The sequence below is a fragment of the Anomaloglossus baeobatrachus genome, chromosome 2 (genome assembly GCF_048569485.1).
Source record: "Anomaloglossus baeobatrachus isolate aAnoBae1 chromosome 2, aAnoBae1.hap1, whole genome shotgun sequence".
In the NCBI taxonomy this organism is placed as follows: domain Eukaryota; kingdom Metazoa; phylum Chordata; class Amphibia; order Anura; family Aromobatidae; genus Anomaloglossus; species Anomaloglossus baeobatrachus.
In genome coordinates this window covers 61171274-61185556 of record NC_134354.1, presented here as the reverse complement: position 1 = coordinate 61185556, position 14283 = coordinate 61171274, and the positions used below count along the sequence as shown (strand labels likewise).

General features: G+C 40.7%; 1 protein-coding gene across 2 annotated transcripts in view; it reads left to right on the top strand.

Moving 5' to 3' along the window:
* The first annotated feature begins 9300 nt into the window (after positions 1-9300).
* CHODL (chondrolectin) overlaps positions 9301-14283 on the top strand; it is a 189681-nt gene continuing 184698 nt past the window's right edge. Inside the window, exon 1 of one of the 2 annotated variants that reach the window (XM_075333063.1) lies at positions 9301-9748. In XM_075333063.1, the coding sequence (XP_075189178.1) occupies positions 9658-9748 (91 nt within the window). In that variant the 5' untranslated portion in view covers positions 9301-9657. The remainder of the gene's footprint in view (positions 9749-14283) is intronic. The other variant, XM_075333064.1, reaches the window with a different exon arrangement.

The window sequence follows — 14283 nt, the reverse complement described above, 5'->3', positions numbered from 1 at the left end:
CCTGTAATCAATGAAGTAGTTAAAAGGTCTGGGGTTGATTACAGGTGTGTGGTTTTGCATTTGGAAGCTGTTGCTGTGACCAGACAACATGCAGTCTAAGGAACTCTCAATTGAGGTGAAGCAGAACATCCTGAGGCTGAAATAAAAGAAAAAATCCATCAGAGAGATAGCAGACATGCTTGGAGTAGCAAAATCAACAGTCGGGTACATTCTGAGAAAAAAGGAATTGACTGGTGAGCTTGGGAACTCAAAAAGGCCTGGGCGTCCACGGATGACAACAGTGGTGGATGATCGCCGCATACTTTCTTTGGTGAAGAAGAACCCGTTCACAACATCAACTGAAGTCCAGAACACTCTCAGTGAAGTAGGTGTATCTGTCTCTAAGTCAACAGTAAAGAGAAGACTCCATGAAAGTAAATACAAAGGGTTCACATCTAGATGCAAACCATTCATCAATTCCAAAAATAGACAGGCCAGAGTTAAATTTGCTGAAAAACACCTCATGAAGCCAGCTCAGTTCTGGAAAAGTATTCTATAGACAGATGAGACAAAGATCAACCTGTACCAGAATGATGGGAAGAAAAAAGTTTGGAGAAGAAAGGGAATGGCACATGATCCAAGGCACACCACATCCTCTGTAAAACATGGTGGAGGCAACGTGATGGCATGGGCATGCATGGCTTTCAATGGCACTGGGTCACTTGTGTTTATTGATGACATAACAGCAGACAAGAGTAGCCGGATGAATTCTGAAGTGTACCGGGATATACTTTCAGCCCAGATTCAGCCAAATGCCGCAAAGTTGATTGGACGGCGCTTCATAGTACAGATGGACAATGACCCCAAGCATACAGCCAAAGCTACCCAGGAGTTTATGAGTGCAAAAAAGTGGAACATTCTGCAATGGCCAAGTCAATCACCAGATCTTAACCCAATTGAGCATGCATTTCACTTGCTCAAATCCAGACTTAAGACGGAAAGACCCACCAACAAGCAAGACCTGAAGGCTGCGGCTGTAAAGGCCTGGTAAAGCATTAAGAAGGAGGAAACCCAGCGTTTGGTAATGTCCATGGGTTCCAGACTTAAGGCAGTGATTGCCTCCAAAGGATTCGCAACAAAATATTGAAAATAAAAATATTTTGTTTGGGTTTGGTTTATTTGTCCAATTACTTTTGACCTCCTAAAATGTGGAGTGTTTGTAAAGAAATGTGTACAATTCCTACAATTTCTATCAGATATTTTTGTTCAAACCTTCAAATTAAACGTTACAATCTGCACTTGAATTCTGTTGTAGAGGTTTCATTTCAAATCCAATGTGGTGGCATGCAGAGCCCAACTCGCGAAAATTGTGTCACTGTCCAAATATTTCTGGACTTAACTGTATATATATATATATATATATATATATATATATTATAGTGTAACATGGTGACCAGCTATATTGTGAATGGCAGGTATGTATAACAAAGAGAGTTGTCCTCATGAATGTAAACCACATCACATTCAGTGACTGAAATGTCACATGTGTATATATATATATATATATATATATATATATATATATATATATATATACATATATATATATATATATATATATATATATATATATATATTCTGCACAATAAGAATGCTTTCAAAAGTAGAAGTGTTATTAGTTTATTTTTACCAATTAATAAAACAAGATGTGCCGGGAACATCTTTGTCAGGCAAATATTTCAAAGCTAAATGGAGTTTTAAGATGTGCTCTTTAAGTCTTTCTGAGAAAGTAGTAAGAAATGGGAAACTATGACGATTGTAGATGCAGTTAATGTCATTAAGATGTATTTTTCACAGAACATAAAGAAGTCCTTGAAGTGATGATATGGCCACATAGAGCTCTATTCACAACATACAGTTTGTCTGGGATTATACGCTGAAGAGCAAAAGGGTAACAAGGTTTGGTTTGGTTTTTGAATGGATGGACGGACTTCATTACCTATTATCATGGCACTCACATGATGCAGTTTGGCAATTTTCTTTGCTATCTATGAGCTGGATGATGCTGTTTCTCTTTTCATGTGAAAATGTTATGGCTGCTCCTTAATTCAAACCAGTGACCTTTTGCTTGGGAGTAAACATAATAACACACAGAGCTATTAGGGAATGTGAGGACAGGTTTTAATTTGTAGTGTTAAAATCCAAAGGTGGATCTACAAAATACCAAGAAAATAATAAAATTTTAATTTAGATTTTTAGGAGCAAAACAGTAACAATGCAGTGTCATGACAAGAATCTGCATAACTAATCATATGCTATATAGCTGGATGTAAAATTTATAATTGACATAGCCAAGATGGTTGTCTATAAAATGAAGGTAGTTTCTCGCTCAAAGCTGTAGTGGATAGTGAGATATGGAGCCTGAAAGTTAAAAGTTCAAAACATCGTTACCCTTTTGCTTGTCAGTGTATTATTATTGCAGTATTAATTTGCTTATTTATCAACTATTTAGCTACGTGTAAACTTTCAATAGCAGTTACGCCTTTTCTAGCATTACTGCATATGAGATCTTTCTGGTAGGAGCGTTCTCTGCAGAAAGCTGCTGACCTGTCTTCAGCACACCCTTCCACCCTTCCTTCAATCTCACTTCTTTAGCAAAGATGTTAAATTGCTCCTTTGACCCTGATTTGATTATCAATCAACCTGACTGGAATTTGGTTTCAATTTCTACTGGGTTAGCATTTCAGTCCGCACAAGTGCTTATGTCTGAAAGCAGAGAAAAGCCTCTGACCACTTGCAAGATGAAAGAGTGCCTATTCATTTACTGATAATGGACAGGGTAGGCACAGAAGCACGCAGAGAAATCACCGCTAATATACAAAAATATATAGGAGGGAGACAAGAGCTGGTTTCTTCTTTATTTTTTCCTACCTTCATTTCTCCCACCTTATTTATTTCTACCTTTCTTCTTTTACTTTCCTTCTTTTTTTTCTCCTTCATTCCTTTCTCTCTCATTGATTTGTCTCTCCTTTCTTCTTTTTTCATCCTTCTCTTCTTTCCTTTCTTCCATCTTACTTTCATTTCCTTCCTTCATGCTTCTCTTGATTCCTTCCTCCCATCCTTCCTTCCCTTCCGTCAATCTTCTCTTCTTTCCTTCCTCCCATTCTTCTTGTTTCCTTCATTCGCTCTCATTTACTTCCTTCCTTGTTTCCATCCTTCTTAGTGTCTTTTCTTCTCTTGTTTCCTTCCTTCCTTCTATTGTTCCCTTCCTTGTTTCCTTTCTTGTTTACATTCTTTCTTCTCTTGTTTCCTTCCTCATTTCCTTCCTTTCTTGTGTCCTTTCTTCTCGTTTCCTTCCTTCTCTTGTTTCCTTCCTCTCATCCTTCTTGTTTCCTTCCTTCGCTCTCGTTCCGTTCCTTCCTTGTTTCCTTCCTTCCTTGTGTCCTTTCTTCTTGTTTCCTTCCTTCCTTCTCTTGTTTCCTTCCTCTCATCCTTCCTTTTTCCTTCCTTCGCTCTCGCTCCCTTCCTTCCTTGTTTCATTCCTTCCTTGTTTCCTTTCTTCTCTTGTTTCCTTCCTTCCTTCTCTTGTTCCCTTCCTTGTTTCCTTTCCTGCTTCCTTTCTTCCTTCTCTTGTTCCCTTCCTTGTTTCCTTTCCTGTTTACGTTCTTCCTTCTCTTGTTTCCTTCCTTGTTTCCTTCCTTACATCCTTTTCTTGTTTTCCTTCCTTTCCATGTTTCCTTCCTTCCCTTGTTTCCTTCTGTTGTTCCTTCCCTTCCTTCTCGTTTTTTTCCTTCCATACTTCTCTTGTTTCCTTCCTTCCATCCTTCTCTTGTTTTTACGACTTTTGGCCCAGAGAGCTCCACTAAAAGGGGCAGAGTTGTGGTGGGACAAGGTGAAACGTTCCCACCAAAGTCATCAAAATTTATACCACAAAACTGGTGTAAATGGTGCCAGAAATGTACATCAGACCCTGGTGACGGTACATTTCTGGTGATGACTCAGCAGTTATAAGACTTTGCCATAATTATTATAAGGCGCACACCTCTTAATTTTGCGCATCAACTTGGCGTTCCTTTTTTCTATTAAGGCTAGCATGTAATGTGCCAGTGTTGATAAATCGGGACAAGAGTTTTAAGAAAACATGCTTAAAAAAAATACATGGCACATTAATTTGCAATTTCTTCATAGGTTTTACTGGTGGACTGATTTTTAAAGCTATTACATTATTTATTTTCTTCTAAAATCCCATAGCTAAAGGAAAAACTGATCTGACTGTTGCCTGTTATAACACCAATTACTCTATTTGTTCTTTTATACTGAATACACAAATAGCAAGAGACCTTTCATTTAATGTGAAGCAGTGGGGAGAAGCCGGTTCTGCCCTGGACTAGACAGCTGAGAAAATAAGACCCCAAGAGGCCTTACAAAGGATTTTAAAACATCCATTATTGTGATGATGCAGCCAGACCTTGACTTGTGCTGACTAGTCAGCTATGACATATAGGGGCCGATTTATTAAGACCAGTGGCATAATTAGAGCCTGATGGGCCTTGAGGCAATCTGGGTCCCTTCTTGGTAAATATGTCCCCCGTCCTGATATATATGTCCCCCATCCTGGTATATATATGTATCCACCATCCTGGTGAATATGTCCCTCATCCTGGTATATATGTCATCCATTCTGCTGTACAGTCATGGCCAAAAGGTTTGAGAATGACACCAAAATTATATTTTCACATGATCTGTTGCCCCTCTGGTTTTTAATTGTGTTTGTCTGATGTTTACATCACATACAGAAATATAATTGCAATCATATTATGAGTACCAAAAGGTTATATTGACAGTTAGAATGAGTTAATGCAGCAAGTCAATATTTGCAGTGTTGACCCTTCTTCTTCAGAACCTCTGCAATTCTCCCTGGCATGCTCTCAATCAACTTCTGGACCAAATCCTGACTGATAGCTGTCCATTCTTGCATAAGCAATGCTTGCATTTTGCCAGAATTTGTTGTTTTTTGTTTGTCCACCCGTCTCTTGATGATTGCCCACAAGTTCTCAATGGGATTAAGATCTGGGGAGTTTCCAGGCCATGGACCCAAAATCTCTATGTTTTGTTCCATGAACCATTTAGTGATCACCTTTGCTTTATGGCAAGGTGCTCCATCATGCTGGAAAAGGCATTGTTGGGCGCCAAACTGCTCTTGGACAGTTGGGAGAAGTTGCTCTTGGAGGACATTCTGGTACCATTCTTTATTCATGGCTGTGTTTTTAAGCAAGACTGTGAGTGAGCCGATTCCCTTGGCTAAGAAGCAACCCCACACATGAATCGTTTCAGGATGCTTAACAGTTGGCATGAGACAAGATTGGTGCTAGCGCTCACCTCTTCTTCTCCTAATAAGCTGTTTTCCAGATGTCCCAAACAATCGAAAAGGGGATTCATCTGAGAAAATGACTTTACCCCAGTCCTCAGCAGTCCACTCCCTGTACCTTTTGCAGAATATCAGTCGGTCCCTGATGTTTTTTCTGGAGAGAAGTGGCTTCTTTGCTGCCCTCCTTGAAACCAGGCCTTGCTCAAGCAGTCTCCGCCTCACAGTGCGTGCAGAAGCACTCACACCAGCCTGCTGCCATTGCTGAGCTAGCTCGGCACTGCTGGTAGTCCGATCCCACAGCTGAAACAGTTTTAAGATACGGTCCTGGCATTTGCTGGTCCTTCTTTGGCGCCCTGGAGCCTTTTTGGCAACAATGGAAGCTCTTTCCTTGAAGTTCTTGATGATGCGATAGATTGTTGACTGAGGTGCAATCTTTGTAGCTGCGATACTCTTCCCTGTTAGGCCATTTTTGTGCAGAGCAATGATGGCTGCACGTGTTTCTTTAGAGATAACCATAGTTAACTGAAGAGAAGCAATGATTCCAAGCACCAGCCTCCTTTTAAAGTGTCCAGTGGTGTCATTCTTACTTAATCATGACTGATTGATCGCCAGCCCTGTCCTCATCAACACCCACACCTGTGTTAATGGAACAATCACTAAAACAATGTTAGCTGCTCCTTTTAAGGCAGGAATGCAATGATGTTGAAATGTGTTTTGGGGGTTAAAGTTCATTTTATTAACCAATATTGACTTTGCAAGTAATTGCTGTTAAGCTGATCACTCTTTATGACATTCTGGAGTATATGCAAATTGCCATTAAAAAAACTTAAGCAGTAGACTTTGTAAAAATTAATATTTGTAGCATTTTCAAAACTTTTGGCCATGACTGTATATGTCTCGCATCCTGGACCCTTTCCTGGTAAATATGTCCCTTATCTTGATATATATTCCTCCTATCCTATGTCCATCCTGGTATATATACTCCCATCCTGTTGTATATGTCCACCATCCATAGACCCTTTATGGTAAATATGTCCCCCATCCTGATATATATGTCTACCATTCAGGTATGTATGTCTCAAATTCTGGGCCCATCCTGGTATATATGCCCCCCATCCAGGTATTTATGTGTTCCATCCTGATATATATGTCCCCCATCCTGGTATATATATCCAGCATCCTGGTAAATATGTCCCTCATCCTGGTATATATGTCATCCATTCTGTTGTATATGTATCCCATCCTGGACCCTTTCCTGGTAAATATGTCCCTTATCTTGATATATATGCCTCCTATCCTATGTTCATCCTGGTATATATACTCCCATCCTGTTGTATATGTCCACCATCCATAGACCCTTTATGGTAAATATGTCCCCCATCCTGATATATATGTCTACCATTCAGGTATGTATGTCTCAAATTCTGGGCCCATCCTGGTATATATGCCCCCCATCCAGGTATTTATGTGCTCCATCCTGATATATATGTCCCCCATCCTGGTATATATATCCAGCATCCTGGTAAATATGTCCCTCATCCTGGTATATATGTCATCCATTCTGTTGTATATGTATCCCATCCTGGACCCTTTCCTGGTAAATATGTCCCTTATCTTGATATATATGCCTCCTATCCTATGTCCATCCTGGTATATATACTCCCATCCTGCTGTATATGTCCACCATCCATAGGCCCTTTATGGTAAATATGTCCCCCATCCTGATATATATATATGTCTACTATTCAGGTATGTATGTCTCAAATTCTGGGCCCATCCTGGTATATATGCCCCCCGTCCAGGTATTTATGTGCTCCATCCTGCTATATATGTCCCCCATCCTGGTATATATGTCCCCCATCCTGGCATATATGTCCCTCATCCTGGTATATTTGTCTCCCATCCTGGGCCCTTTCTGATATATACTGTATGTCCCTCATTCTTGTATATATGTCCCCATCCAGGGACCCTTCCTGATATGTATAGCCACCATCTTGGTATATATGTTCCCAACCTGAGCTCATACTGGTAGATGTAACCCATCCTGGTAAATATGTCCCCATCCTGGGCCTGTTCCTGGTATATACATTTCCCATTCTGCTTCTATTGCATAAAAACAATTCTACTCACCTTCCTCTGCTCCCACATCACCTGGCGTATTCCTCTGCAGTTGTGATTGGCAGCATATAGTGCACACCCATATAAGTCTGAGTGTGTGTATTACAGTTGTTCGCTCTGCCAGAGGGTGCGTTCTTTTCCACACTGCACAGAACGCAGCATACGCACACATAAAACATCGGATTGCACTTGGATGTCATCCAATATATGCCGAGACAAAAAATGGAAAAGATGGAGATATTAAGTTCTCCACCTTCTCCTCACCTGTGCTCCTATTCTCACATGTGAGTGAATTGGATCACAGTAAATGACAATCGGTTCATGCGCACAGCAGAGTTTGAGCAGAGTGTCATTAGCATATTTCATCCAATTCTTTTGCATGAGAGAATCTTCATCCATCTGACCCCGGGCTTACATGTAAGTAAACTATGGTAGTAGGATTGCATCTTTTTTTTGCACAGGTTTCACATATAACACATCCATCTTTGATCCTGTGGCTTTGCCATAACTGTCAACAGAATAAGCTTCACAACTAAAGGCCGCTTTACACACAGCGATCTCACTAGCCCCACCCACCCCCGTCAGTTGTGCGTCACGGGCAAATCGCTGCCTGTGGCGCACAACATCACTCGGACCCGTCACATGGGCTTGCCTAGCGATGTCGCTGTGACTGGCGAACCGCCTCCTTTCTAAGGGGGACGGACGTTCGGCATCACAGCAATGTCACTAAGCAGCCGCCCAATAGAAGCGGAGGGGCGGAGATGAGCGGGACAAACATCCTGCCCACCTCCTTCCTCATTGCGGGTGGCCGCAGGTACGATGTGGTTCCTTGTTCCTGCAGTGTCACACGTAGCGATGTGTGCTGCCACAGGAACGTTGAACAACCTGCGTCCTGCAACAGGAATGATATTTGGGAAATGGACAGCGTGTCAACGATCAGCGATAAGGTGAGTATTTTTGATCGTTAGCGGTCGCTCGTACGTGTCACACGCAACGACGTCGCTAACGAGATTGGATGTGCGTCACGAATTCTGTGACCCCAACGACATCGCATTAGTGATGTCGTTGCATGTAAAGCAGCCTTTTGGCTTTGTTCACATGTCCAGAAGTCATCCAAGTGAATGGATCCCGCAACAATTGGATTGCAAAAAAGTTCTGCAGACACAACTTTTTCTGTCCATTATTAAATACCTGACAAAATAATTGACATGTCGATTGTTTTTGCCATTTGGGTTTTGCACTGCAAAGCTGAGTTTTTGACCAAATTTCTGCCACAAAAAGGCTGCAGTTTGAACTGCAAAGTGCGGACAAGAAACCCAAATTCCCATAGACTTTGCTTGAAAAGCAGAACACAACCATTTTGGCATTAAACGCTGCAGTTGAAAAAGCAGCAAAAAGCAGGTAAAAAACAGGTAAAAACCAAAGTGCGGTCGGACCCTTAGGATTACCTGGAAGTACTGTCCCAGCATGGGTGCAGTACTCAGCGGTGCCTGACCGGGTCAGGGGAGCCACATGTACACAGGAACAGTTAGGCAGGGATTAGCAATATACACCTAGAACTGCTCCTGGTTCTGGGTGCATATTGGACCTGACAGGTTCCCTTTACAAAAAAACAAAAAACAGATCCAGCTGAATTCAGTTATATAAGAATGGACAAGAAAGTTCTCTTTGCGCAACTTTTTTGCCAACAGATTGCTGCTCTATTCGTTCTAATGGATGATTACTGGACATGTGAACTCAGCCTTATCTAGTTTCTCCGCATCCATGTAATGGAGTAAAATGATTCCAGGACATCATTCTGTAGGAGAACTACAGCTCAGACATCGTGCTTCTGCCTTTCAGTGCCAAATCTATGGTTTGCTATGACCTGCTCCTGGTCTATTACATAAAGCGAAAGCCTTGGGATTGGCTGCAGCAGGATGGAGGGGACAGAAATCAATAGCTCTGGGATGGAGCTGGTTACTGCAGAAGACTTCAGACTCTCACAAGCTTTGCTCATTAGAGAACAGGCTGAGCTCAACATGACTTCAAACAGCAAGTGAACCCAGGCTGCCAGGCACAGGGGATGTGAGCACTGCCAGCCCTGCCAGCACCACTGCACTCACATCTCTGCCACCTCTCCCTGTGCCTTCACTCCTGTATACAGAGACATTATTTTTTTATTATTATTCCTGGACCTCTGTGTGATCATCATGCACCCAGTGCTTTACTCAAACACATTCCTGGTGCTGCTCAGTGCCATCCTCTGGGGGCACAGCTGCTCAGACACTCGTGTAGTGAGTGGTAAGTAATGTGCCAGCATGTGTACTGGGATCTGTAGGATGCTCTTTATGTTTAACTTATGTTCTATAACTTTATATATGTGTGATATGTGTGTAAGATTACCTGCAGTCCTATGCAAAACATTGATATTCATGCTAAATTCCAAGGTTCTATGTCATCTCTGGACATAACTTTTATCCCCATGTAACAGAATAACCACAGGTCCTCATGTTACAATGTTTCCAGATACTTTTCTGCAGCTGGGAAAGTGCTACATTCAGGATCCAGGAGTGTCTGTGTTTATTAATAATAATAATAATAATTTTATTCATTTATATAGCGTTACCTATAAAGAATGTAATTCCGCAAGGGCAGAGCCCTCTTCCCTCTGTACCAGTCTGTCTATTGTAACTTGTGTATGTATTCTGTATGTAACCCCCTTCTCATGTACAGCACCATGGAATCAATGGTGCTCTATAAATAAATAATAATAATTGTATTCATTTATATAGTGTTACCTATAGAATGTAATTCCGCAAGGGCAGAGCCCTCTTCCCTTCATACCAGTCTGTCTATTGTAACTTGTATATGTATTCTGTATGTAACCCCCTTCTCATGTACAGCACCATGGAATCAATGGTGCTCTATAAATAAATAATAATAATAATAATAGCGCTATTAATTCCACAGCGCTTTATATACATTGGCAGTACCGTCCCCATTGGGGCTCATAATCTAGAGTTTATAGAGTTACTTTTAGTGATAGGGGAATTGTAAATACAGTGGAACCTTGGATTACGAGCATAATTGGTTCCGGGAGTGTGCTCTTAAACCAAGTTACTCTTAAATCAAAGCAAATTTCCCCATAGGAAATAATTGAAACGCAGACAATTCGTTCCACAAATACTGTATTTATACAAATTTATTACAGTAATACACAATAATGTACTGTATTCATATAAAATTATTACAGTCACTAATACAAAATAATGTACAGTAAAAAACATAAAACAAATTAAACTTCACTTTAGCTTACAATAGAATTGTTGGTGTGTGAGAGATACAATACAAGCAATGTGCTGTGCTGGTTAGCAGAAAGAAGGTACAATACTATATCCACAAATACAAATTGATAGACATGCTATATAGTATACACTGTACTGTACAATGCTATAGTGTATACAGTACATATGTATAGAAAGTTACCTCCAGAGCGAGTCAGAGCGTGGTGAAAGGACAGAGCCAGACGTGTGCACGGTGAGGATTTGCTCTTATTGCAAATCACTGATCTTAAACCAAGTTACACATTTTTGTAAAGCTTTACTTGTCTTGCAAAACGCTCTCAAACCAAGTTACTCTTACCCAAGGTTCCACTGTATTTTTGTTCGGAATTTTGGAAACATCCCAAAGTTGTATTCCTGAATTCATCACGAATAATGAACCTAATGCAAGTCAATGGGGAACCCGAGCATTTTTCTTGTCGTGACGAATATTTGGTAAGAATTATCCGAACACGAAAAGTTACTATTCACCCATCTCTAATTCCATTCTATATTTTATAAATAGAGATGAGTGAATAGTAAATTTTCGTGTTTGGAATTTTTAAAACAAATCCCAAAGTTCTATTCCAGAATTCGTCACAAATTATCATCCTGATGCCAGTCAATGGGGAACCAGAGCATTTTTCTTGTCGTGACGAATACTAGAATAGTACTTCGTATTTGGGAAACATCATCCGAACATGAATAGTTACTATTCACACATCTCTAGTTACAGTCTATAGTATATAAATAGAGATGAGTGAATAGTAAATATTCGTGAATTTTCAAAACGAATCCCAAAGTTGTATTCCAGTATTGGTCAATAACGATCCTAATGCAAGTCAATGGGGAACCCGAGCATTTTTCTTGTCGTGACGAATATTTGGTAAGAATTATCCGAACACAAGAAGTTACTATTCACACATCTCTAATTACATTCTATAGTTTATAAATGGAGATGAGTGAATAGTAAATTTTCGTGTTTGGAATTTTCAAAACGAATCCTAATGTTCTATTCTGATATTGGTCACGAAGAACGATCGTTATGCAAGTCAATGGGGAACCCGAGTATTTTTCTTGTCTTGACGAATACTAGAATAGTACTCGCCATTCGGTAAACCTCATCCGAACACGAATAGTTACTATTCACACATCTCTAATTACATTCTATAGTCTAAAAATGGTGATGAGCGAATAGTAAATATGTGTTTCGGAACAAGTCCCAAAGTTCTGTTCCAGTATTGGTCACAAATAACGAACCTGATGCAAGTCAATGGGGAACCCGAGCATTTTTCTTGCCATGACAAAAACTGGAATAATACTGGGTATTTGGTAAACATCATCCAAACATTAAAGGGAACCTGTCAGCAGATTTGGGGCTTATAAGCTGCGGCCACCACCACAGGGCTCTTATATACAGCATTCTAACATGCTGTATATAAGAGCCCAGGCCGCTGTGACTACATAAAAAACACTTTATAATACTCACCTAACGGTCGCGCTGCAGTGGAATTGGGAGTTGTCCGGTGCCGGCGCTGCCTCTTTTGGCCATCTTCATCCTCCTCTTTCTGAAGCGTGTGTGCATGACGCGTCTATGTCATACACACTCGCCGGTCCTGCGCAGGCGCACTACAATACTTTGATCTGCTCTGCTCAGGGCCTGAATGCCGGCGAGTGTGGATGACGTCGGACGTGTCATGCACCGCGGCTTCAGAAGAAGGAGGATGAAGATGGCCGAACGAGCCTGCGCCGGACAACGGAGATGCCTCCGTTACCCAATTCCACCGCAGCGTGACCGTTAGGTAAGTATTATAAAGTGTTTTTTATGTAGTCACAGCGGCCTGGGCTCTTATATATACAACATGTTAGAATGCTGTATATAAAAGCCCGGTGATGGTGGCCGCAGCTTATAGCCAAAAAAAGTGGTGACAGGTTCCCTTTAAGGGCTCATGCGCACGTAACTGCTGAATATTCTGCAGCGATTTGACAGCTCATGTGCACGTCAAATTGCTGCAGAAACACTGCATAATGGATGCAGTTTTTCTGTAAAAAAAAATCCATAGCGCGCAAATTAATTGACATGCTCATTTTAAGAACGCACGGATTTGGGTCAAAATTTTAGCACCCAAATCACTGTGTTCATAAAAGCAACGTGCTCACGTATCATGCACAATCTTCATAGATTGTGCAGGGGATGCAGGACGCATGCATTTACACTGCAGTGCTATACGCAGCGTAAATGCATGCAATTACGCAACGTGCGCACGAGCCCTAATAGTTACTATTTGCCCATCACTAGTTACTTTGTATAGTTTATAAATAGTGATGGGCAAATAGTAAATATTTGGGTTCGGACTATTGTACCTAGAACTATTCCAGTATTCGTCATGAATAATGAACCTAATGAAAGTCAATGGGGAACCCAGAATTTTTCTTGAAGATTTCCCAGAAAATTGCTCAAGTTCCCTCATTGACTTGCATTAGGGTCGTTATTTGTGACTTCGGCTATGCGCGCACGCTGTGGATTTTGCCGTGGATTTGCTGCAGAAAATATGTCTAACATTGCTGCAGTCATTCCCCAGCAAATCCTATGTATTTTAAGAAATGCTGTGCGCACACTGCGTTTTTTTATACCCGCGGATTTACCGCTGCGAAATTAATGAGCATGTCACTTCTTTTCCACAGGTACCTGCTGTTTTTGCCATAGATAATGGTAAAAATCCGCAGGGACCAACCTGCGGAAAATCTGTGGTAAATCTGCACAAAATCCGTGGCAAACCACGGTAAAACCGCATGTGGATTTTGTTGCGGTTTTGGTGCGGTTTTTTAACGTGGGTGCGGGATTCTTTAACCCCTTCAGCCCCCAGCCTGTTTTCACCTTAAAGACCCGGCCATTTTTTGCAATTTTGACCAGTGTCACTTTGACAGGTTATAACTCTGGAACACTTCAACGGATCCTGGCGATTCTGACATTGTTTTTTCGTGACATATTGTACTTCATGTCAGTGGTAAATTTAGGCCAATATGTTTTGCGTTTATTTGTGAAAATTTCAGAAATTTGGCGAAAATTTCGCAATTTTCAAAATTTTAAATATTATGCCCATAAATCTGAGAGATATGTCACACAAAATAGTTACGAAATAACATTTCCTACTTGTCTGCTTTACACCAGCGCAAATTTTGAAAAAAAAAAAAATTCTGTTAGGAAGTTAGAAGGGTTCAAAGTTCATCAGCAATTTCTCATTTTTCCAACAAAATTTACAAAAAAAAAATTTTTGGGTACCACATCACATTTGGAGTGATTTGAGAATCCTAGGCGACAGAAAATACCCAAAAGTATTTTCTAAAATCTGCACCCCTCACTCTGCTCAAAACCACATCCAAGAAGTTTATTAACCCTTTAGGAGCTTCACAGCAACCAAAGCAATGTAGTAATTTTACTTTTTTAACACAAAAATCTTACTTTAGCCATAAAAATTAGTATTGTCACAAGGGTATCAGGAAAAATGCATCATA